This window comes from Coloeus monedula (genome assembly GCF_965178545.1).
Source record: "Coloeus monedula genome assembly, chromosome: 3".
NCBI classification, from domain to species: Eukaryota; Metazoa; Chordata; class Aves; order Passeriformes; family Corvidae; genus Coloeus; species Coloeus monedula.
Genome location: NC_138783.1, coordinates 112,277,682 through 112,303,555, shown reverse-complemented (window position 1 = coordinate 112,303,555; position 25,874 = coordinate 112,277,682). Strand labels below are relative to the sequence as shown.

Here is a 25,874-nt window from a genome sequence, read left to right as displayed (position 1 = left end):
TCACTCATCTGATGTTCTTGCAGATCAACTGACACTCGATGACATAGAGAAATCTGTTAATGATGATATGAAGCGAATCATTCCTTGGCTCCAGCAGCTCAAGTAAGTGACTTGAACAGTTCACTTAGTTTGCATGGAATGAGTTACTACATTTGTATTCTGGATGATCACACTTGCATGGCTTTGTGTTTTACCACAGTAGGGGTTACACTTTCTCACTGTTGTAAGCAACTTTGAGTATTTGTTATCTCCTCTAAGCAGTCAAGGAAAGTCTGGTTTTATTTGGACTTTGTTCCATAGCCCTGCTTTAGTTTTCCTCCTTACATGTAGCCTCATGCATTGCTATGTGCACACTTTGCATGAAGTCTTTTCACTTGAAGTCAGTAGCAGACCACTTGCTTCCTGAGAATCTCCTTTTCTGTTCATGTTCATCTTCTATATCCTTTTTTCCACTGTTTCTACAGCTGAACTCTGTCTTGTTTCTCAACAAAAATTATCTCCCTTCTCACAATACAGAGGAAAAACCAGGAAGTGGCCTAGGATGATTTAAAACGTGTTTATCTTCTAGCACTTCAGCCCTTGCTGGTTTAAGCCTCTAATCTTCCTTCCATAAAGCCCTGAGATTTAAGCATGAGATACATTTGGCTTCCATAAGAGGTTGTAGCAAATAATACAAACACAGTTTGCATCTGCATGAGAACTGAGTTCCACCTGCTCTGTCGTTTTGGAAATTCCCAGTGCTCTGACTTAATTGCAGGGTGAAATCTCTATTTGAGGAGTTCAGCTTCTAAAAGAAGCTTGATGATGCATGAAGCACTGGCACCCTGGAGAAACTAATCAACTTCCCTTTGTTATAAATAATGTACTTGAGATAATGGCTTGGGTAGTGCTGCAGTTTCTGAGGAAGCTCAGCAGTCCACAAAATGTCTTTTAGGACAGCTGTATCTGACATGTATCTGTGAGAATAAATATGGTGTGTTGTGATGGAGAGATGCTGAGCACCCACACTTTCCTCTGCTATTGTCAGTGGAAGTTTGACTAAATACGCAACCCATGCATTTCTGAGCCCCTTTCAAGCCTTGCTAGTCTTCCTGGCCTTGCCACTATGGCCAAAATCCATTGGAGTAGGACAAAGTTTAATTCCAATCATGAAACGAAATTTGGTGTCTCTCATGTAGCTCTTCATCTCCAAACTTACTAAGGTGAATGAGTTTGTTTATAACATAACCCACAGTGACATTCAGCTTCAGTGACTCTTTTTACTGTATTGCTTACCAGCATATGGGAACAAAGATTTTCCTTTCTATACCAAAACGTAATTGAAGATTCCAGATTGTCAAATAACTGCAATCTGCATGTTTTTTTAATGTTTCCCTTCTTTGTTTTATGTTGTAATTTCATATTGTAGCATATAAAAATTTATTCAGCAAATAATTTCAGGGCTTTTCTTCTTGAATTAACACCTGTCTGTTAAGCTGAAGACAAGATGTAAAGATAGTGATAAGAAAATACAAAGTAATGAAATTTTCTATGTGATTTTTCTTTATTTAACTTGTACTGCAGTCATAGATGTTGGCTTAGAATATGACTGACTCTTAATTTGACACTAATGCTCTACACAGCAGTATATTAGAATCCTGTAAACCAGACTCAGGGTACTAATACCTTTATTTCCATGCAAGGTTCTGGCTTGGACAGCAGCGCTGCAAACAGTCTATAAAACATCTGCCTACAGTGAGCAGTGAAACTCTTCAGCTAGCTAATTATGCCAGCCATCCAGTGGGAAACCTTTCCAAACACAAACTGTTCATCAAACTCACTCGCCTTCCCCAGTACTACATTGTAAGTAACTGAAAAATGCTTCTGTCTTTTGCTCCCTGTCATGGATATCCCAGGCAGTTTGTGGTACTGTTAACTCTTAACATTAGGAACCAGGTGATGATGTAATGCTTGATTCTCTCCTCTCCCTCCTGTGGGTTTGTTAAGCACTCAGGCTCATACAGGAGAGGGTACATACAGCTTTATTACTCAGCAACCTTCCCATTCTCTGTTTTCCTGAAAGGTTTGGTCTTCTTCTCTTCTTGGATCCCTTTCCTAGCCACAGTATTAATACGTTGGAAAAGACTAATATCTGTCCTTTGAAAGGGAGAGGATAGGAACTGAGTTAGACTTAATCTTAGCTTGAGAATCTTCTCAATTTGTTGTTTTGTTTACATATAGGTTGTAGAGATGTTTGATGTTCCTGGCAACCCCACAGAACTAGAGTACAAGTACCATTTTCTGTCTGTGAGCTATGCTGAAGGAGATGACAGCCCTGCCACTGCACTTTTACTACAGCAGTTCAAACCAAACATTGAAGAGTTGGTACTGGACACAAAAAGTGGCAAACAAATGAAAAGTGGTGTCAAGCGCAAGGTACATGTTCCAAAAGCCATTGGGGTGGTTACAGTGCATGAAAGCTCAACACAGATTCTGAGCATCAATTCCAGTTTTAGTAGCCATGTTTCCAGGGTTTGTATGGCTGGCATCTTACTTGTATGAGTTCTCTGGACTGCTTCCCTAGGGAGATGCTGGGAAACTGTTTTGTAACAGTTGTCCTTCAATGCATGCCAGGCCTTCTCCACTGCTCTCCCGAGCCAAGGCAGAGCTCTGTGCAGAGGAGTGTGTATATATTGGATATGCAGGGTGCTGGTATCTGTGAGATACGCTTTGCACCATGTGTAGACTTTGAAAGACTTGCAGGGGCTGATAAGAGTTACTTCTTGGGACCAGGCTGACGTGGCTTAGTGATATTCAAGTACTGTTTTAAAGGCAGTCTTCAACTGAATTGCTTTTGCCCTGAAGTGGATCCTTTCAGGAGTTTGTGCTCAGGGTGTGATTCATTTAACACTTTGATGAATTAGATTATTCTCTGACATCTCTTTGAAGTGTTTACTCCAAATATGCAAGTACATTTGTCTTTATTTTATAAATTCTAGTTATCTGGAGATCCATGTTCCATAGAACCCAAGAAACCAAAACGGTCGGGAGAAATGTGTGCCTTCAATAAAGTGCTAGCTCATATTGTAGCCATGTGTGATACAAATATGCCATTTATAGGGCTTCGGATAGAGGTAGGTATTAAAAAATATTTTGTTTCCTTCTTCCCCTCCCCTACTTCTGATTCTGGTGTCTAGATGTGAGTGTTCAGCAAACTCGTGGTCATGTGCTCACTCTGAAGTTGCCCAGCCAGCTGAGCCTGGGTGACTCAGTCTTCTACACTGTGTTGCTCTAGTCTTGTTAGAGCTGCTTCTCTTAATACCAAGCACTGCAAAAAGCTTGAAAAGTTGAGGGAAAAGGGAAAATGAGGTTGAAAGATGCACTTGTGGGAAGGGTTGGGAGACAACTTTATACCAGATTGGAGCAGACCGTTTTTTGGCTTTCCAGTGCTTGAGGACATGAAACATCTGTCACCCTCAGGGGAAAAAAAAAAGTCCTTGAAAATTTTTGAAGCTTTTTGCTTGACTTTTTGCTTGGAATAACATTTTTCTTGTTCATTCCTAGTTATCCAATATGGACATTCCTCACCAGGGAGTACAAGTAGAAGGAGATGGCTTCAGCCATGCAATACGTTTATTAAAGTAAGTGGATATTCTCTATGTTCCGTTTTATTATTGTACGTACACTTGAGAGAAAAAAAAAGGCTTGTTTGGAGAGTAACAATAAGAATATCAGGACAGGGGTAAGATTTTTGTTTTGGGGTTATTTTTCCTTTTTTTTGGAGGGGTGTTTATATTGTGTGTCTTGCACTTGTATGTGAAGCAGTGCTAGAGAAAGAGGAAAATAAGAGTAGACAAAGAGCCAACTACAATTTGCTTCCTTCATTAGCCTAAACCAAGGGGCTCTGAAAGCAGTTTGACAGTTCTCAATCCTTAAATCCAGGCAGTGCTAAGGAAGATGTGATGATGATTCATGAACATGCCGTTTTAGATCAGATCAGAGGCCTACATACTCCATATGCTATTTGACAATTATGTGAAACTGCAGAGGAAAATGCCAGGAATCCCAGAAAAGACAATTGCATGGTAAAGAGATTGTAGAGGAAATATCTGAGAATCATACAGTAATTTAATAGGTTATTTAGGCCCAAGTGCAGGACTTTGCAATTGTTTTCATGGAACTTCATAAGGTTCCTGTTAACTTATTTCTCCAGCCATCTGTGATCTCTCTGAAGGGCAGCCCTGACCTCCAACATGTTAAGTGCTCGCTTCAGTTTGGCATCATCTGCAAATTTTCTATTCTTTTGTAACATATAGGCTATTGAAATAGTTATATTGAAATTGTTAATAGGAGGCCAATAGTGGTGGCCTCTGTGCTAACCCTGAGAAATGCCAGCCACAACCAGCCACTAACTGGACCTGCAGCAAATCAGTTTAAAGCAAAAAACGACAAACCCCAAAGACACGTCCTAGAGTAAAATCTTCATAACTCCTTTTATGCTGCAGAAATGTACAGTGACATAAAGGCACCAGTCTCTAAATGCATCGGGCCCTACCTTTTTAACTTTGCATATGAGCAGGGAACTTGTGAGCTGAAGTTAAGGGTGGAACAGGAAATTTCTGGCTAGATCCTCAAGGAATTTGAAAAAGAGTTTGGCATGTTTTTACTTAAGCTTTATTTAGTCTGTCCCTTGAGCTCGATTCACACATTGGGATACGAATAAATTAGTGAGTACTAAGGGAACTGCCAGGTTGTTCATTGCATGTAGAGCAAGCTTGTTCTATAAGGCAAATGAATTCAGATTGCCACAGAACTTCCTTATTCTCATCTTTTTTGTCTTATTTCTCTTTATAGGAGCTTTATATTGGTGAGCTCTTAGTTCACCAGGAGATAGGGACAATTCAGCAGATCCTTTAATAGTCTGTAATTTGCAGGTGTTGAATCCATATAAAAATTGATCTTAGCTCAGAGTGCTTTTGTGACACACTTACTACAGTCCTTGAGGAGGAATAGGTTATCTCACTGTGCAGTCCAGCTGCCTCTGCTGTTGATTAGTTCATTCTTTCATGTCCAGACTTGGGAGTCCTTCAGGAAATATTAAAAGGCGCTGTTGTTACTTGTGGAACTGTACTGTGTGTAATGGCACTTCTGTTTTTTGTCATGTATAGAATTCCTCCCTGTAAAGGTGTAAACGAGGAAACACAGAAGGCTCTGGACCGATCTCTTCTTGATTGCACTTTCCGACTACAAGGTAGAAATAATCGCACGTGGGTGGCCGAGCTGGTGTTTGCAAACTGCCCACTGAACAGCACTTCATCCAGGGAGCAAGGCAAGTTTCATTGAGGAACACTGGTAAATTTTGTTTCTTTGTAGTTTACATTGTCAATTGCAGTAGTTTTCATGTCTTGGTGTAACTGGACAGCTGTCTGCTCCTGAGATTGCTAATAAACCACAGTGTACCTTAATCAAAATTCTGACTGCTGAGTTGATGCATTTTTGTTACTTCAATGTCCTTTCTGGTCACTTGCCACAGTTCACTCATAGTGTGTAAACCACAGCTCAGGAACCACTGGGTTGATCAGTATTTGCCATCTCCTCACACTGCAGGACCAACCCGTCACGTTTACCTGACGTATGAAAACCAGTTGTCTGAACCAGTTGGAGGTCGCAAGGTGGTCGAGATGTTCCTTAATGACTGGAACAGTATTGCTCGGCTGTACGAGTGTGTCCTGGAGTTTGCACGATCCCTACCAGGTACAGAAATCACCTTCTTTTTGTCAAAGTGGTGGACTTACAGATTACTGTGATTTTCTCACTCTCTTCCCTCCCCTCTTCACAGACATCCCCAACCACTTAAACATTTTTTCAGAAGTTCGGATCTACAACTACAGAAAACTTATTCTTTGTTATGGAACTACCAAGGGGAGCTCAGTAAGTAATTCCTAAATGGACTTTAAATGTATGATTGAAAACAGAATGGGTAGGCTTAGACTTCTCAGAATTTTACTACAGAAGTTCTCTTTTTAGTGGAATTAATATAGATGAATGTAGAAAAGACAGAGGGTGCTGCATTGCTGATTTGCTGGGTTCCTAGAAGTTCAGAATTTTTGACAGTTGTGTGCTTCTGACTGATGAAAGCTGGTATAGCAGCATGTTTCTGAAAAACTTTGTGTAAGTGTTGTTGCTGGTCACTGCTGTACTGGGGTATACAGATATGTGTTCAGCTGAGTGCCTAATTCTGCCTTAAAAGAGAGTACTCTTAACAGAGTTTTAAATGCAGTGCTGTGCTTTCGAATGGGGTGGTCCTTAATTATTTTGTAGCAGTGTTGTTTTCTTGTTCAGAACTCTAGCTTTCTCTGTAGTATTTGAATTTACAACTTACTAATTACTTAAATAACTGAGTACTTGCTCACACCTTTGCCTTAAGTGCAAGGTAGAGGAGGAAGTGAGTGCATGTTTATTTCAGATTTAGAATATAGTTTTTGTGTGCAACTGATGCAAAGCAGCTGATAAATTTGAAATTTGCTTCCTGGAATGCTTTTGTGTTCATTTTTCTAAGCTGAATTTTTAAGAGTATTTTTATGTGCATTTTATTGGGAAGTGTATGTGTGTGTATATATTTGTATACATATATACATATGTATGTTATATATATGTAAGTAGCCCCAGCAGCAGTATGGATTTTGCATTTAACTTCCTTACATATTAACATATCCAGTTCTCATTTTTGTGTAATGTAACTTAAGAAAACCAGTCCACCTCCAGAACTCATTAATCAGTTTTCCACGGCGTGAATCTCTTGAGTTTACTTTTCTCTCTCTCACCTTTGGCATAAAAGACTCTTTTGCTTTTTGGTTGACTTGCTGATATAATTGCCCAGTTCTGTAGTTGCCAACAATCCAGGCAGCTAAGTGGGTGTTAAAGCTGACAGTGCTTTTTTTTTTCTTCACAACCTCAGCAGCTTTTGAGGAAGGTGAATTAGGAATCCGTTGAGGTTTGATGAAAAATGGGGGAAAAAATTAAATCAGACCAACTTTCTTGTTATAATCTCTTGTTACAACCTTGTTATTACAACCTACTTGTTCTAGCTTCCAAGACCATTTTATGTTTGTGACATTGCAGATCAGCATTCAGTGGAACTCCATCCTCCAGAAGTTCCACATTTCACTGGGAACTGTTGGCCCAAACTCAGGTTGCAGTAACTGTCACAACACAATTCTGCACCAGCTCCAGGAGATGTTCAATAAAACGCCAAACGTGGTGCAGTTGTTACAGGTAATGTTCTAAAAAACTTCTCTCAAGAAAATTGCAAGACACTTGGGAGCTGAATTCTGATTAAACTGTTCTCTTCAAAATTACATGGGTGTTACAGTTGTTTATGGATCTCATTGCCGGAAGGCATCTAATTTTCCCTGCTATTCCCCATTTTCCCTGACCTTTCCGTTTGGATAAGCTACCTGACCTCTCAATATCCGCCCTCTCCCAGGTTTTGTTTGACACTCAGGCTCCATTAAACGCCATCAACAAACTCCCAACCGTGCCCATGCTGGGACTGACCCAACGCACCAACACTGCCTACCAGTGCTTCTCCATCCTGCCCCAGTCCCCCACGCACATCAGGCTGGCCTTCAGGAACATGTACTGCATCGACATCTACTGCCGCAGCCGCGGCGTGGTGGCCATTCGCGACGGCGCCTACAGCCTCTTCGACAACAGCAAGATCGTGGAGGGCTTCTACCCCGCGCCTGGGCTAAAGGTGACCACCCCATGTTTTCTGGCAGGCTGATAATAAATGAGCTTCTAACCTGGGAGTATGAATGTGATGTGAAGAGCTTGGTGAAGGTTTTCTTTGTGGAGAGCTGTGGTCCTTCCAAAATTCTGAGCGTAGAAGGAAGTTTTTGATTTATCGGTAGATCTGTTAATTAGTTTGAATTAAAAAATTTCCTTTTTAAGATGTAACATCAAGTGCTAGGGGTTTTTTTCTTATCTGTGTATTCAGGCATCCTTTTGTTGAAACTTGCTTGAAGCTTTGTGACTAGGCTAGATGTCTGCTTCAGGATAAGCAGCAACTGCTCCTCAAAAACTGTGTTGTGCGGCAGTACAGTGCTCACAAGTTGCAGGTGGGACAATGCTCCATGTCAGATGATTCTAGATAGAAACTTCCCTTTAAAATAGTTCTCATCAGTGTGTGGCAGGAGCCTATGGCTTTGGTTCTAAATGCAGTGCTGGTTCACTCTTCCTGAAAAATGAATCTGTGCACATTGACAGAATATCTGAGGGCAGCTTGTACCAGTGCTAGTTACACTGAAATACTGGAAAAATGCATCCTTTGAGAAACAAGTTGATTTGCTAATTTTTTTTTTCTGACAGTTGCAGCTGGATATTGATCCTCTGGCATTGCATTTAACTAATCCTGAACATCTGCCTCTTTCACAAATGCTGAATGAAAGACTAATGGAAATAAGAAGGAGATTGTAGATACCAGTGTAAGGTAGTAGAAGAGAATGAAAATGGGAAGGTACAGGAGGAATTAATTCAAGAAAGTTGTCAGGCTCCTCTGGGTACAAGAGAGTTCTGTGGAGGAGGTGACCCAGATATTCTTAACCAAACAGGGCAGTTGTAGGTGTACAAGCAGCCCTGTAGGTTCTGGATACTGATAAGTTGTTCTGGAACAGGTATTTCCAAACGTAGACTTTTCCTTATCTTTAAGGAGACAAGAAAAATGTTGGTATTTCAATTTACTGGAGATACTTCTTGTTATAGAGCCAGGTATCTCTGTTTATGAATTGATATATTTTGCAGACTAATTATACTGTAATTAATGAATGCCCACCAGTATTTTGTTCCCGAGACCTGTGTGCTGTAGCTGATAGAGGTAGTGTTACAGCTCAGCAAATACTGCCTTCTTTTGTGTAGTAAAATTTAAATGGGCCAATTGCTAACAAAACTGCTTTTTCCACAGACATTCCTGAACATGTTTGTGGACAGCAATCAGGATGCACGGAGACGATCTGTAAATGAAGATGATAACCCACCTTCTCCTATTGGAGGAGACATGATGGATTCTTTGATATCACAGCTCCAACCCCAGCAGCCGCCACAGCAACCACAACAACAGGTACCCTTCAGGCAAAATAAATGTTTATTGTCTTCCACAACAGTAGATTTCTAAGAACTTCATGTTCTAAAGGGATTAGCAGTAGCAAAATGGAAAAGGAGGCTATAAACCCACTCTGCTGCAGAATTCCCCTTCGGGCAAAACGTATTAATTTATTTTGCCATTTCTCATTCCAGTGTAAATAGCCCATAGCGTATGAACAGCAGCTTTGGAAGGTCACATGAGACTTGCTGCCTAGAAGCAAAGGACTGAGGGAGGGAAAACAACTGTTAAAGATAAAAGATGGGAGGGAGAGTCAGGAGGTGTTGCTGTTACAGGGTGGCAGATAAAAGGTGTGAGGTACAGAGGTATTATGTCTTTAGAAGAAACTGAAAAAAACAGTGAGCACTGAACAAAATAATATAGAAAACCAAACAACTGTGTGGATGAACCTGTAAGAGCAAACCCTCATTAGTATTCTGCACATACTTAACTTCTATTTTAGTACAAAATGATCAAAAATTTTCATTGTCCTGTGTTGACAATTTCAGCCGTTTGCAAAACAGGCAGGAGCCTCGGGAGCATATCCTCTCACCTCACCACCCACCTCCTACCACAACACAGTGACACCCTCCCCGTCCATGATGCACACGCAGTCACCAGGTAGGATGGCTGGGAAGCTGGGAGCTGATCCTGTCCTAGAAAAATAGGTCTTCGTGCATGCATGTTTTTTCTATTATTTGAGGTGTGTTTAGCCCCAGGTTAGCCAAGAGAATGCACCTTACATTGTGGAGAAAAAAAGAAAGTCCTACCATGTGTGTTTTGGAAAGTACATTTTGAAGATAAAAAAACCCAAAACATTAAGTAAAACTGCCATCTTTAGCTATGTAATATTTGGGACTGTTTTCATTCTTACAGTTTATAACTTGCTAAGACAAAAACCTGGTAATTTTCAATACTTGCTTCTTCAGAAAAGCTTTTCATCACCAAAGCTCTGCTTTCTGCTCCCAGCTGTTGTAGAACAACAGCTGAAAATATTTAAATTTGGGAAGGGCTGAGCAGGGGAGAAATGCCATTCTTCAAGCCAAATATCATGGGAAGTTTTTCGTTTGTGTCGCAAATCAACCTGAAAAATATAACAGTCATGCATGTACAAAATAAAGCCTTCGAGTGCAAAAACAAATTCTCTTGAATCTTGTTTGCTGTTTCCCTGAAGGGAGCAGTTGATACAAAAAGTTAGAACAGAATTGTGTATGTCAAGTGATGTGATGTCTTTGATCAGGAAATTTGCATGCTGCAAGCTCACCTAGCGGGGCTTTAAGAGCACCATCACCAGCATCCTTTGGTCCAACTCCTTCACCTTCCTCTCTTGGAATCACAATGGGACAAACAGCTAACTTTGCCAGCCCACATGGTGAGTTCTTTACTGGCAGGTGTATATGTAGGGACAGGGAGGTCAGATTTGCTTCTTGAAATTAAGTCTTCCAGAGCAGACCTAAGTTAACTGAGAAAAATTCATGTTTTGCAATTGGCTCAAGTAGCTGTTTTCATATATGTGAGTGTTAACTGTTAACAGTAGTCAAAAGTAGCTGCATGGCATGTTGAGGCGTTCCTAACGTGTTAAAAATTGACTCTCAGTCACTCCTTTCTGCTTACTAATGTGGGGAAATTCAATGTGGTCTTGTAGCAGAACAGTGGCTGCAGCTTTTAATGAGCATTTTCTTTTGTTAGATTGGTTAGTGGATTTTCACTGCTTACATTTCCTGGAAAAATAGCAGGTACAGGTTAGAAATTCAGATACTTGCACTTTGAAAATGTTGTCAAAGTCTGCCTGGTTTGACATATCTGTATGTGAGCAACATGCCTTTTGGTTGTTTCCTTTATTAATTCGGTTGGTTTTTTTGGAAAGCTGCCAAAACAATCCTTTGTGTAATCACAGTGTATTGGAAACTGTTGTATAGATGACAACAAATGAACAGTTCAGATGGTAATTTTCATACATCAGTTTGATTGTTGAGATGAATGCAGTGAGAGAGATGTGCCACAGAGGGTTCAAGGAGCTCATTCTGATCAGTCTGTACAGCAGAGATACTTTTGCAGAGAAAACTAAGATACTGAATAGATAAAGAACTGTCTGGCTGAGGCTTCCATTTGCTAAGGAGTAGTAGAAGTCCAAATCTGTAGGCAAGAGCTCCTTTTAGTTTAGAACCTGTTACTTGTTGAATATGACAATTTTTCTGAACATTCAATTTTACTTTTTTAAAAATACAACCTGGAAACCCTTGAAATCCGTATTTTGATTTTTCCTCTCTGCCCCCACTTGGTGTGTTTTATATGGTTGTAAAAAGTAGTCTAAAAGCTTGCAGGCACTTTCATGCTTTACAGATTTTGGTAAGCCTCTTTTAGATTTCTCTATTAGAAAGCCTTTTACTTTTTAAAGAAATAATAATGGTCTTGTAACATCTGTAGGTACCATAGACCCAAGCTCACCATACACCATGATGTCACCCAGTCAGCGTGCAGGGAATTGGCCAGGATCTCCCCAGGTCTCTGGTCCATCACCAGCAGCACGGATGCCTGGAATGTCACCAGCCAACCCTTCCCTTCATTCACCTGTCCCTGATGCCTCTCATTCCCCACGAGCTGGAACAAGTAGGCTTCTTTATCAGTGTTATAACTGTGAAACACCCATGTTTGACATTTCCAGTTGTGTTCCTTTTGGTAGTTCTTGTGTTGGTCTAACAGTCCTTACTGCCCTTGTGCAGTAAAATATCCAAGGAAATTAAGCCTTTATTCTGTCCTAGTTCAAATCTTCAGTAACAAATTGGTATAAATGAGCTAAAGCATACAGCATAAATGTCAGCAGGATTGATGATAACTCTTGTTGCAGTGCAGAAATCAGTCTGAAACTATTGAACTCCGTGACTAAGAGAAAAGTCTTCAGAGTGAAAGCAATGATAGGCACATTTGCCAACCCAAATACTAACTTTTCACATCATAGATTTGTAATGCTGCTCTTGCACGACTGATTTAGCCATCTTTACGTCCCATTGAGTTTGTTGTGCAAACCTCCTGTCTGCTGGCATGCTGCAGAAAGAGGAAAAGGGAGGGGTGTTTTAATGTTACTGAGACTCTTTGCATGGGTGCAGGGTCAAAACTAATTCTTTGTCTGTCTGATGCCTATCACTAGGCAGGCAAATTCTTAAATAAGAAGGATTAAGCTTTGGCCCAGAGGACTTACTGATGAATAGTGACAAAGTGAACATGTATCTTGTTTCAGTGTAAATCCTCCCTTACTGCAAGTCCTTGTGTCCCCACAGGTTCCCAAGCCATGCCAACAAGCATGCCTCCACCTCGGAAACTACCTCAGCGCTCTTGGGCTGCATCCATTCCTACAATCCTCACCCACAGTGCCTTGAATATTCTGCTCTTGCCCTCTCCTACCCCTGGGCTTGTGCCAGGACTAGCTGGCAGCTATCTGTGCTCCCCTCTCGAGCGATTCCTCGGATCAGTGATTATGAGGAGGCATCTTCAGAGGATCATACAACAGGAAACGGTATGATTTAAGTGGGCCTGTGGGTATGTGACTGCTCCATGTCTTTCAAGTCAGGCACAAACTGAAATCCTTCAAATAAAATAACTGTTTGCTGTTAGACTTGTGCTGTACTTCTGATTTTTGCCACCTAAAGTGTCAAAATTTAGAGAAATCATTTAGTTCCACTTCCTTTCCATGCAAATTAGATGTGGAAAACCTGTTTGGTCAGGTGAAATTTGGTAACTGTTAAGATAGTAAGTCTAGGACCAGACTTTCAGATGCTGTGGGTTCCATGGGTTTGTCATGTGCATTGGGAGTTTACTAGAACAGCCACGGGGTTACTGTGGATGCCAGTACTTGGCAAGATTGCCAGAGAAGTGAGTTACTAGTTAATGGTAACTACTAGGTCAGGAATGTTACTTTAGGGCTTGGGACAGACAAATGTGCCTCTTCACTTCTGTGGCATGGATTCAGTGACAGAGAAAGAAGCCAAATCTGGCATAAACTTAATTCTCAATGTAATTTCACCTGTATTAAAATATCTTGTGTTTCTTTCTGGAAAGAGAGGTTGATTGCTATGCTTTGGGGAGGGAGTGAGAGTGTGTGTGTGTGTGTGTATATCTGTGTGTTCATGCTATTTAATGAATGACTAATTGACTGTGAATCTTCTTTTTATGCAGCTACAGTTAATAAACTCCAATGAACCAGGTGTCATTATGTTTAAGACAGAGGCACTGAAATGCAGGGTTGCTCTCAATCCCAAAACCAACCAGACCTTGCAGCTGAAAGTCACACCTGAAAATACAGGACAGTGGAAATCAGAGGAGTTACAGGTTTTGGAGAAGTTCTTTGAAACGAGGGTATGTACTGAAATCAAGAATGTTTACATTTTTGTGCATTGCTTTTAATCTCTGGTGTTGTTTTGAGTGGTCCTGCTGGCTTTCATTGGCATGTGTAAGAGCTGCAAAATATAAAATTGACAGCTGTGCATGCTGGTTGCGTATTAAATGATATATTTATTATCTAAATAGGCACTACTAAATAGTGTCTTTCTTTAGGTTGCAGGACCACCTTTTAAAGCAAACACCCTGATAGCCTTCACAAAGTTACTAGGGGCTCCCACGCACATCCTCAGGGACTGCGTGCACATCATGAAACTGGAGCTGGTAAGTCCACTGTTCTATTTATTTAGTTCACCCAACTTTGGTTGTTATATTTTTGAAAAAAAGCTGTTGTATCTTTATCTACAAACACACAAATTACTCTAAATCTATACATAAGTTATTTAATGTTACTGGAGAAGTTTTTGGTTTACTACCAGCTCTCCTGGAAACTCCCAAAATTTCTCATTTAAACTGATGATTTTAAAGAACTGCATACATGTTACTGCACAACAGGCACATGCATAGGCTGGCTGCAGTCTTTCTGACTGTATTGTTGTGCTCATTTCTTTCGGAGTTACTCGTATTTCTCTAAACCTGGCAACATCTGCAGGTTTAGGTAAAGAGACACATTCTACTTTGTGATGCTTCCCTGTTTCATAGCTGTGTATGTCACTGACATGAGACCTGTGCTGTTCTCTGTGCTGCTCTCTCTGAACAGTTCCCTGACCAGGCAAGTCAGCTGAAATGGAACGTGCAGTTTTGTTTAACAATCCCTCCCAGTGCTCCACCAATTGCGCCTCCAGGAACACCTGCTGTTGTTCTGAAATCCAAAATGTTGTTTTTTGTAAGTAGAGCTATCTGTTTTAAAATTCTAACCCTGCATATCTCAGAGATCATCACGGGTTTGTAGCAAAACATAAGCCACTGTACCTGACAGCTGTAATAGCTAAAAGTTTTGTACTGTTTGGAATCCTGGATTTGCATGGATCTCTTGTAATAAGTTTGTTTCATATTCCTACTCTCCTTCTTACTAAAACACAGCAACTCCTCGTGTTTTGTGTTCTTGGAGAGATGTTGACAAGATCTGAAGTTCAGCTCCCTCTGGGCTGCATCTTCAAGTGCTCAACTTGTGGGTGTTTTGTTGTTTGAGGCACTAACCACCTAGACTGAGTGACGTGCACATTAGTGGTGCTGGGAGAGGAGAGCAGGGATGAGATGTTCAGAACAAATCTACACTGGTGTTGTGCCCGAGGCAGTGCTTATTGTGGGGTGCTTTTGAGAAGAAAACAGTCTCCACCTGATTGATAATTTCTCTGTTACAGAATTGATGTCTGAAAACGGGGGTGGATGTACATGCTGTCTGTAGGCCTGGAGTGTTTAACTGTGTCAGAGGTTGCACTGAAGTACAAGATCCTTTAATTTAACACAGTTTTTGGGTTTTTCTCCCACAGCTCCAGCTAACACAGAAAACAACAGTCCCACAGGAAGCTGTTAGTATTATTGTCCCAATTATTTATGATATGGCTTCGGGTACAACGCAACAGGCTGACATTCCCAGGCAGCAGAACTCTTCTGTTGCTGCTCCAATGATGGTTAGCAATATTCTAAAGAGGTTTGCTGAACTGAATTCACCACGACCAGGTACTGTACATGTCCAGTAGATATATTCTCTTCACCCAGACATCTGTGACAAATCTCCAGTGTAACACTAAACCTCTCTTAAGTCTGAATTCTTCTTGGTTTCTATCTTACTTCTTTAGTGATTACAAACTCCTGATGTGACAGGCAATACATAACTTAATAGGAAGTACTGGCAACACAGCAGAAGGTTGCACTGATGATTCAGGCTGGGTTTTGCTGTTCTGCCCGAGTGATAGGATGCACCCACCTCTTGTTGGCCCAGCTCTTGCTGTTCAGTAAGAGTCACACTTTTTGACAAATGGGCCCAGAATGAGTCACAAGAAATATACTATCGCCAAGTGTCAGTTTTCATGGTTAATTATGAAGTTACTCAGCTTAGCAGTAGAATATAAAGGGATGTTAAAATAGTTGTCAGAACTTGTCCACGTGCTGTGAATGATTAAAAAGTAATTGCAGTGGTTGTATACTCCTTTGTCAGTGTGTCCACTAGCAGAGGTGCATACAGTTCTGTCGACCAGACGTGCTGTGAAGTGTTTGAGCTAGGTTGTTCTGAGTGTTCATTGGCCTGTAGGTAGTGCACCGTGAGCAGCGTTGTGCTTTGCTTTCCCTCTTGTTTGTCATGCCTTTTTTGTTATTTTTTTAGTATTTAAAACATTGAAGAACAGTAGCAGGTTCTTTGGGCAGCATGTTGTCTGTAAGCAGTGGTTTGGGGTCCTAATACACAGATGGCTCAGAAGAACAATAACTTTCAGTTCTGACGAAGAACAAAATTTTTCCAGTAACCCAGTGAATAGATTGAAGTTGTGAATCCAGAGGTTGACTCTTACTTCTCTTTTGTATAATTATTCATCTCGTTGTTATGCAGTAATTTTAACTATGCTTGATGGATTATTTCAATTGCTAGAACATGAGCAGTGTTTACCTTAAATTGGTGTGGGTATGCATACATTTCTGAAACTTGTGATGGGATTTAAATTAATATGCATTTTCTGTTTAACATGTAGTAATAGTGTAGGTAAATAGGAGAGAAAATAGCCTTGAGGGCATGTGGAGTTCCCTGTAGGAGTTCTGTATGTGGCAGAGAGCTGTTGTTTGTATAGCATTTCTGTTTCAAAATACATTAACTAAACTTCAGGTGTTGCTTTTGGAAGGTGCTTCCCCACAGAGTTCCTCTGGTGTGGGGAAGGGTAGGTTCTTGCTTTGCTGTTTGTTATTGCACTGAGTTGTGTTTTAAAGTAAACCCTCCACAAAATACCACAGCAGAGCAAGTAACTGTCAAAGCTGCTCTGGTGATGCCAGGTGAGATGTTTTCTGATGTTCACGAGATAGATCAGAACAGACAATTTTTGTTTGTCGTGCAAGTTTTGAAGCAGTTTTCGAATCAATACAGGGAGCAAAGTACAGACAGGCAGAAAAAAAGCATAGGAAAAGCATTGGAGCCACAAGCAGAACTTTATCCAGGCAAAGGAGAATGTAACTGGCTGAGCAGAGGAAGTTTCTAGTAGTCCTTCCTCTGATTTCCAAAAGAAAGAATGAGTCTGTATGAATTTATTTATTTCCACCACTACCTAGCCAAAGTAGGATCTTCCTGAAGACACTTGAAATGCAATTCCCTCTGTTCTTATTGTCAAAACATACATTATTATATCTGATCAAAGAGAACAAGAATACCTTCTTTTTTTCACCATTGAAAGGTGATAGGAGAGCCAACAGATGAAAGTAGATAGCTGGGAGACTTCTCTATAACAGCAGTACATGGGAGATCCCAGATGTGTGTCCTTTCTCGTTTGATGCTCCTTTCTCTTCTGCTGCTCCTGTGCTGTACCCAGGATTTTCCTGATTTTCCTGCCTGTTAGCTCTCTGCTGCACTAACTGCAATTTGCCTGGTTAAGGGAATTTTTCACTGTTTGAGTCAGGAAGGACCAGGGCCTCCCATCGTGCACAGATGATGTTACTGGCACTGTCGTTGTAACCTGGAATTAGTGTTGCCTCGTTCTGGCTGTATCTTTTTTACCTTTCTCTCTTTGTGAGAAAGTATTTTGTATTCAGCTTAATTTTCCTCTTAATAAAATGGTAGTGCCTGAAAAGTAAGTTCTTTTGAAAGAGTTTTCTTTTCAGATCTGTGGGCAAACACATTCTGCTGTGTTTAACAGTAAAATGTTGACTCATTGTGAGTACACATTGTCTTTCTAAGACCACTTTACCTATGCCTCAGTGGGAGAAAATACTTTACTTTGGGGAAATACTTGTATGAACTGAGAAGAAATCAATGCCCTGGAATAGTAAGTTTAAACTTGAGCTGTAATTCCAAAACCTACAGTGTGTAGTGGACATAAATCTGGTAAGGAAATTAAAGTCCCTATGGATGCTGGAGGTGACCCTTAGGGAGGAGCTCAAGGGACTCATGATGATTCTTAAAGCACTTCACAACTAAACATTTTTCAGTGTCTGATTTTCAGTGATGCAGTGGATGGTATTTAGCCCAGATTGGTAGCTTTGATATGATAATGACTTGCCCAAAATAATCTTGGGAATCCCTAGTCTGGCAGTTAAGATTAATGCATCCCAACAGGCTCTGTGCTTATCTCTTTGGTCACACTGTTGCTCCTTCAGCAGCAAAATGCAATGTCTTCTAATTGACATTCCATGAAATATGCAGGAAAAATTCAGCCCACAATGACCAGGTTACAACAGTGGCTATTAATTGTATTCTCTTTACCAGGAAACAGTAGATGAAAATCACAGCTGCCTGTTACTTCATCTTTTGTTGTTCTTATTTAACCCTTTCACTTCTGCTGGTTTTAACTTCTTTAAGCTATTCAGAATATATGTGGTTTTGTCAACAAGTGCTGGTATTTAAAACTTGAGGTAGCTGTGGCTGGTTTTTCCTCAGTATTGAATCTCAGCTGTTGGAAACAGAAGTCCACCTGCTCTGTATTTTATTTTGCAGTTTAGATGTCAAGGGTAGAGCCAGAGCAATTTGGTTGAAAGAAACAGATTCCTGACTGTTGCTCAGTCTTGGAATTAGAAATGTTTCCAAGACTAAGCTTAGGACAGAAAACATCTATCAGCTGTTTCAGACTTGAAGTCATTTTGAGTTTTTCAAAATCTTTAGTTTCTGCTTGTAATCGATAGAAATAAAACTTGAAAAAGTTGGGTTATTTTCTTTGTAAGATGTAGTGCTCTTAATTAATAACATACTGAAAAAATTCGGACCACAGTCCATGGGCAATCAATTCTAGCATAGATTCAATCTGACATTCAAAAGCAATTAAAAATTAAGAGCTACTTGCAATTCCATCACCAACAAGAGCAGTCCTGCTGGGAAAGCTGGAGCTGCTTCAGCTGGTAACTCCCACAAATCCCAACGTCCCTGGAGGTCGCTGGGTTTTGGGAGTCTCGGCCGCCGCGTGTCTGCACCCTCGGCTCTGCCCTGGGGGGCTCAGGGGGGCACAGTGAGGAAGGGCTGTGGGGTGTGGGGCTAACCTGTCTCTTTTCCCTGCTCCAGAGCGAGGAAGGGCTGTCCGGGGCGCGGTGCTAACCTGTCTCTTTTCCCTGTTCCAGGTGAATGCACAATATTTGCAGCCGTTCGTGATTTGATGGTTAATCTTACGCTGCCCCCTGGGGGGCGTCCCTAGACACTTTTAAAAGAAGGCTGAAAGTGAGACAAAACAGCAAAAAAAAAAAAAAAAAAAATTAAAAAAAAAATTAAAATAAAGCCTTCGGTTAAAAGAGGACGTTTTAATTTTACCTTTTTTTCTAAGAGCTAACTATAAACTGGCAAACTTTCAGGGATGCACTTTCATCACATGAGTATCACCACGACTTTTGTATAGTGCTGTTGTATAGTGTGTTTTAATGGGAGACACTTCAGACTAGGTAATAGATTGAAGTATCAGCTTGCTGGTAATAGATTTAATATTCTGTTTTATACTATAAAGATTATGAAAATGCCAAACTTGTTTGTTTTTCTGTTTTTCTTATGTTTTGGTGTAATAGTCTTTTTTTAAGGCAGGTCTGTCATTTTTGAATACTGTAAAACTGTGACAAACTTTATATTGAAGCTGTATTTTAATATGACTGCTTTGAATCCTTAAACAATTTATTTGGGCTTGTTGTAAACATGTCCCCAAAAAGCAATATTTAATAAACTGGATTAAAAAATCTTGTACTGGATGTTGTATCATCTTAAACGTTTTTCCTCTCCCCTGTAGCCACTGGTCAGCTCTCTTGTGTTCACACTTACTGCACTATCTCTTTTTGTGATCTTGGTTATACACGCACACACGTGCTGCTAACTTAAAAACCCAAACAAACCTTTGTTTATTTATCCTGTGGATTCAATTTGTCCAAAGTCAGAGTAGAACAGAGTTTGTTCATTTTCCTGGTTGTAAACATAACCAGTACTTACTTAAAATGGTTCTTCATTTCTTATACCAGGAACTACATCTTTTCTGTCCCAAAAGCAAAGTTTAGTGGAAGAAAGAACTTTTTGTCATCTGTCATGGAGTCTGTTATTACGGATTTGTCTTGTTGTAGAGGCAGGTAAGGTAGGAGCTGGACCTGCATACCACAAAATTGGAGAGGCTGATCCAAAAAAGAAACAACCTCACATTTAACTTCCTGAATTGGATGTATGTAGATAACTTTGTCAGGAATGACTGAAGGCTCTTGTAATTGAATAAAATGTTCATCCTTAGGAGTTATCTGTCATTTAGCCATTTGTCCTCCTGGATCAGTATTCTCAAATTTCTATAGAGTTCAAGTTGGTTTCCAGACTTCCTACAATAGTGATTTTCAGCTATGCTTCCTCCTTCTCTTTGCAGAGCTCTGGCAGCTCCCTGCTCAGCTGAAGGACATTTGGAACTAATTTTAAATATCTTTTAGTGAATGTATTCCAGCCTGTCTTCAAGGCTGCCCATTGCCCTTATGACTGTCACAGTGCTTTTCTCTGAAGCTCTTGCCATTAGAGATCACCTTTTGGTTGGTGCCCACCTCAGATTTCAGCCTTGAACCTGTGGTTTGAGTGTGGGTTCTGTATCACTGCGGCTCTCACCCACGTGTATCTAACAGATGGTTATACAGCTTCTCCTTCTGAAAAACTAAACCCATCCCCTGGAGTGAAAACCTGCAGTTTTTAAATGCTGCTGCTGCTGCTGCTCAGTTGGAAAGAGCCCACATTTCTGCTGTTTTACAACTAAACCGATGTTTTAAAATTGAGAGGTGATACAAGGATGTCTGAAAAAGACTGGCTGTTGCACTGGTCACTGCTCTGGTTTCAAGGTGGGAGCATTCCCATGCCTAAAATCAGCTTCCTGATATGTGAGAAGTACCTGCTGCCCTTTGTGGGAAGGGGCAGGAGATGTTGAGTGTGGTGAGGGCCAAGCTTCAGCACTTGGAAGTGAAAGGAAGGGGAGAGGCCTCCCACAGGTCAGAGAAAATATGAAACTACTGACAGATGGTTATGGACTGACATTCCAAATCCCAGATGATGGGATGGTTGAATTTTGTTTTATATTATACACAGCACTCATAACATACACCACATTCTAAACATTTCTCCTAAATAATCAAATTCTTAAGGAAAACACTGCTAGTAAAAAGAAGCATTTCCCACTCACCAGAGACACTTGTTCCTTTCAAAGCAATGACTGTGACTTTACAACTGCAGTTTTAAGTTTTCTTTTTCATGTGTATTTACAACTTCAGTTTTAAGTTTCATTTTCCATGTGTTCAGTCCCTTTTTCTGGCAGCCAGATGATGTGAGCACCTGCTGCATTGGGACTATTTGTAGATTTCTTCCTTATGGCAGATTTCTTTGTCCATTTATTTTGCTGAAAGTGCTTCTGTGACTCCACATCCTGCAGGTTTTCTGGAGCTTTCTAAATTTCTGATCAACCCACCTGTGGAACAAGGATGAGGGAATTGAATTATACAGAGGAAAAATAGTTGTTCTGAGCTGATGCACAGCTCTGGCTTAGAAATGTTAGCCAGCATCAAATGGGAACACGTTTTAGGTGTCCAAAAAGCCGTTCCCAATGGCAGCCATAGACTGTGGCTTTCCAGATAACAAATGCTGATCCTGCTGAAGGTTTCCTCAAGATAGAAAACAGGGAAGAGGCTTTTTCAAGCCCTGCAAATATTCAGACAAGGAGCAGAATCAAGGTGAGGTTCTGGGGGGGGGGGTTGGTTTGAAATTAAGTTTTAATTCTTTGTTATCTTTCCACGTTTGAGTGTTCTGCCGGTGCCTTTGAGTCTGCAGATGTTTTAACTGAGTTTACAAAGGCTGCAGGGAAACAAGCTCTGATGATAAACTGGTGAGACAAAACAAAGCTCCATAAAACCTGAAGCTGTTTTTCTTTATGAGCTGCAGTTTGTCTTTAAGCATGTGCTCAGTTTCATCTGTCAGTAGAAAGTTACTCTGGTTTGCAGGCATTCTAAAGCAAAATCTTCTTTGTGAGAAACAGACTACTAGGAGAGTATCTGGGTCATGTTAATCAGATTTATGATTAGTCTGTCAAAGGTGTCACTTCAGAAGTTGTGCTACACTGGCCATTTCAGCTCAGGTGGTAATAGTTGTTCCCCTGGCCCAAATTTTCCATCTACCACAGAATTTCAGAGGTTTTTTAAGGTAAGAATGTATTTCAATAAATTAACGTGTAACTGAAATGTATTAACCATATGTAGCATCGAGGCTGTAATTACAGAGCTGTGACTCTGTGTAACCCCATAATAGCGATGTAATTGAGACTTTCACATTTAGGTTAAATCACGCTGACTTCAAATATGCGACGCTTTTCGGGAGGTGCTCCAGCAGCCGCCGGGGGTTCGCTGCTCAGCGGGTGGATCATTATTTTGGAGAATGTTTTTAAGGCTGAACTTTGGCTCCGGGAGCATCGCACGTCCGGGAAGCAGGTGCTGAGCTGACCCCTCACTGCGTGACGCTCCCCCGCGTACTCCCAGCTCCTCACGTTCCTCCAGAGCAGTAATTAATTCTTTGGGAAATGACCCCGCATGGAGGGAGCGGCAGGAAGCGTCCGGCCGCTGCTCCGGGAGATAAGGGATGCGGAGCGGGGAAGGGCTGCGCCCAGGCTGGGTGGTCGCTGTGCGGAGCAGCACGGATGCCGGAGGCTCCGGCAGCTCCAGCCTGAGCAGCTTCAGTTCCTGCCCTAGAAAAGGTTCGGAGGGGCCTCCGGAGGCGGTGGAGGCAGAGCCCCTGGGGCAGGGCTGTTCCCTCACACTTGGCTGGAGAGCTGCTGCACACAGCCAGGAGCGACCGGCATCAGCAAGTGCTGGGAAAACGTGTCCCTGCTATGCGGGATAGGGTCCCACAGCGGGGGAAGCATCGTGTTCAGCCCTGTCATGGACTGGTTTTACTGCTCCGGTGATGCCCCACCTCCACCCGTGCCTTTGGGAGGCCGTCACTGAGGCTCCAGCTACCGGAGCACCGGGAGTTTCACCTGCGACTCCTGGAGAGCAGCGGCTAAAGAGGGAGCTTGTCAGAAACTACAAAAAACGAGGGTGTGAATGTTCCGGGGTGGGAAGGGGTTTGCTGTCATCCCTGCCCTGTGTTAGGGCAGGCAGCTCCCAGGACTCCGGGGGTTCAGGCAAGAAGGGGTCCCCTCCTTCTCCTCTGCCGCCCCTGGGGATGTGCCTCCCTCATGGGTGTCTAATCCCTCTCAGCGTCGCTGCAGCTGATCCAGAGCAAACGAGCAGTCCTACCCTACCCTCGGGAAATCTGCCCGCGGCCGTGAAGCACTCGAATCTCCACATTGCCATGGTGTGTGCGAGCAGGGAACCCCCATCTCTCATCTGCAGCCCCCCGTGACCCGCAGGCCAGGACCAGCCCCCAGCAGCCTGCCCAGAGCCCTCCTGGTGCTGCTGGCCCTGTCTGCTGCCCTGGATGCTGCTCCCTCAGCAGCACACCCTCCTTTCTGCATCTTTATTTTTGAGGCTTCCTCCGTGACGAGTACGGTGTTGAAAGCAGCTGGCAAGCTGGCAAAGCAGCATTTAAAAGAGACAGAGAAAAGCACTCCTGTCCTTTGGAGCTGATTTTGCAGCAGAAGGAGGGAGGGGGCGGCTGAGGGGCTGCAGGCCAGCCTGGGCCCCGCTGTGCTTTTGGCACAGATCTCTGCAATGTCGATCCCAAAAAGCAGGGACAGAGCCAGCCTGGCACAGGGCTGGGAGCTGTGGTGGTGCCTCTGGTGCTGCTCTGCACGTGAGCTCCCACCTTGCTGCTCGAGGTTACAGAGGATAGGATAGGATAGGATAGGATAGGATAGGATAGGATAGGATAGGATAGGACTATTTCAGTTGGAGAGGACCTACAAGGATCACTTAGTTCAACTGCCTGAGCAATTCAGGGCTGACCAAAATTTAAATCACGTTAAGGGCATAGTCCAAATGCCTCTTAAACACTGACAGGCTTGGGCCATCGGCCACCTCTCCAGCAAGCCTATTCCAGTGTTTGACCATCCTCTCAGTAAAGAAATGCTTCCTAATGTCCAGTCGAAATGTCTCCTGACAAAGCAGGTTTGAACCATTCCCATGCATCCTGTCCCTGGATCCCAGGGAGAAGAGCTCAGCACCTCCCTCTCCTCTTCCCCTCCTCAGGAAGCTGCAAGGAGCAATGAGGTCACCTCTCAGCCTCCTCTTCTCCAAAGGAGACAAACCCAGAGTCCTCAACCACTCCTCGCAGGACGCTCCTTCCAGCCTTTTCACCAACTTTGTTGCCCTCCTCTGGACACATTCAAGGATTTCAACATCCGTGTTAAACGGAAGGGCCCAGCAGAAGAGTGCAGTGGGATAATCCCTGCTGACACCTGGCCGTGCCGTGTCTGGTGCACCCCAGGATGGGCTCTGCCCTCCCGGCTGCTGGAGCAACACAACTCCCCCCCAGTCCCTTTCTGCAGGGCTGCCTCCAGCCTCTCCTCTCCCCCTTATACTTATGAGGCCTCTGCTTGTGAAGTCCTGAGATGTTGTAGGAACTTGTCATGGTTTCCACACACAGCTGGGAAAGCCACGTTGTACACCGGGAATGTGCCCCCACAGAAGCTACTCCACAACCTGACACTGGGGTCATCACACACTGGTGCTGTGAAATGAGAGCCAACACTTTGACTTGCTGATCTGTGTAAACATCACCCAGCAGGACAGATACATCTTGTTTATTTACATCTGTGCTCTGTCCTCCCATCAAAAGGAGGACAAGGACAAGGCAAAGAAAAGAGGTGTTTGCTTACATGTGCCACCAATGATCTTGAGGAAAAAACAAGGAAAAATGGATGCATGCCTTAACTGCTTGGACAACCTGCAAAGCTGACTGATAACTAGGGATTTTATGTGAAAATAGCTATTTTGATGACAGTACTGTGTGAGAACTGAAGTGTAACTTCAAATACTACTGAGACATCCTCCCCCCACACTGAAGCAGCTGGTTGAGCCCAGCTCAATCCTGCTTGGCTTTCACCTCAGTGCCCACAGGAGAGCTGCCAGCTCCAAGCTGAGACCTAACCTGTGTTTGAACCCAGCTCTACCCTTTCCACCTGCTCTGCACTCAGAGTTCAAGTTTTCCAGGTCAGCTCTTGGTTAAGGTGTCAGGACACCACACCAGAAGCTGCTGAGTGGCTCTCCCAGCAGCACCCTCCCAGCAGCTGCTGCCGTGCAGAAACACCCCTTGTGTTCTCCTCCATCACATAGCTCCAGCAGCCAGGCAGGAGTCGGCTGGGAACCCAAATTCAGACCTTGGCTTTTGCCAGGTGACTCTTGGCACCTGCACTGGTCCCACTGTTAAATTTTCTGCTTGGCAGGAGTCTCTGAAGGGGGCTCTGAGTGTGTTTTCCTCTGCTAAAGTGGGCCAGGTGGGGGACTCAGGCTTGCTGTGCAGAAGCTGCAGGAGAGCAAGATCCCTGGCTCTGTGTGGGTTATGTGGGACTGCTCCAGTGAGATCCCTGCAAGCTGAACCGGCTCGGCGTGGGTGTGGAAGTGTTTGGCTGTGAGTCAGTCAGGGATGTGTGTCCCAATGGCCCAGACTGGGTCCTGTCCCTCTCACTTTGCAGTGCAGGCACAGTCCCTCCCTTTCACAAAGCTCCATGCTGAATGTACAGGTATAATATGCACATTCAGGGTAGTTCTGGATGTTTGGAAACAATAGATGCCTTTTCATTTCTGTGGGCTGGAATTTACCTTGGGAGCAACTGTTGAGCTGGATAATGCCTTTCCTTTCATGGTATCTCACAGACAGGGACCAGGGATCTTTAGAAATAACTTAATTCTTTTCTATGCTCTAGGTGCCCAGATCCATCCATAGCTGGTCACAGTCAACTTGAATTTATCTTAGATTTGAAAACACACTTGGTAGCCCTGGAATCAGGTTTGTAAGTTGCTTTTCTCTACACACTTTTGCATTTGTTTTTCTGCTTTGTTTTGTTGCAGATGGGTGCCTTAAAAAGCCCAGAGTTTGCCTACACACCTCCTGCCTCTTGCTCGCTGCACAGCTTGGCACAGCATGGTACCATCCATGTGCAACTCTTACCCAAGAGTCAGCTGCTCAAACAGGGAAAGATTTCTGAAGATTCTCAGGGATAATGCTGAAGGAATCAACCTTTTATTCAAACACACTGTTGTTTGCAGCATGCAAATAGCACATCCTGGGCATCCTGGGAGAGGATTATTCCAGGTTGTTCCATTTATTTCTAACCCCAGTGGCATGCATGGTGGTGACTGCAGAGTTGCTGAG

The 25,874-nt window shown here is 42.6% G+C and overlaps 1 protein-coding gene across 2 annotated transcripts in view; it reads left to right on the top strand.

Annotated features, from left to right (window-relative positions):
- MED14 (mediator complex subunit 14) overlaps positions 1-19,282 on the top strand; it is a 35,636-nt gene extending 16,354 nt beyond the window's left edge. Inside the window, exons 12-31 of one of the 2 annotated variants that reach the window (XM_082278069.1) lie at positions 24-102; positions 1,683-1,842; positions 2,221-2,415; positions 2,979-3,113; positions 3,544-3,620; positions 5,148-5,308; positions 5,587-5,733; positions 5,819-5,910; positions 7,102-7,254; positions 7,466-7,735; positions 8,942-9,097; positions 9,628-9,739; positions 10,359-10,490; positions 11,546-11,728; positions 12,397-12,632; positions 13,292-13,471; positions 13,670-13,777; positions 14,214-14,339; positions 14,947-15,136; positions 18,701-19,282. In XM_082278069.1, coding sequence (XP_082134195.1) covers positions 24-102; positions 1,683-1,842; positions 2,221-2,415; positions 2,979-3,113; positions 3,544-3,620; positions 5,148-5,308; positions 5,587-5,733; positions 5,819-5,910; positions 7,102-7,254; positions 7,466-7,735; positions 8,942-9,097; positions 9,628-9,739; positions 10,359-10,490; positions 11,546-11,728; positions 12,397-12,632; positions 13,292-13,471; positions 13,670-13,777; positions 14,214-14,339; positions 14,947-15,136; positions 18,701-18,774 — 2,966 coding nt within the window. In that variant the 3' untranslated portion in view covers positions 18,775-19,282. The remainder of the gene's footprint in view (positions 1-23; positions 103-1,682; positions 1,843-2,220; positions 2,416-2,978; positions 3,114-3,543; positions 3,621-5,147; positions 5,309-5,586; positions 5,734-5,818; positions 5,911-7,101; positions 7,255-7,465; positions 7,736-8,941; positions 9,098-9,627; positions 9,740-10,358; positions 10,491-11,545; positions 11,729-12,396; positions 12,633-13,291; positions 13,472-13,669; positions 13,778-14,213; positions 14,340-14,946; positions 15,137-18,700) is intronic. The other variant, XM_082278070.1, reaches the window with a different exon arrangement.
- Positions 19,283-25,874: the final 6,592 nt, after the last annotated feature.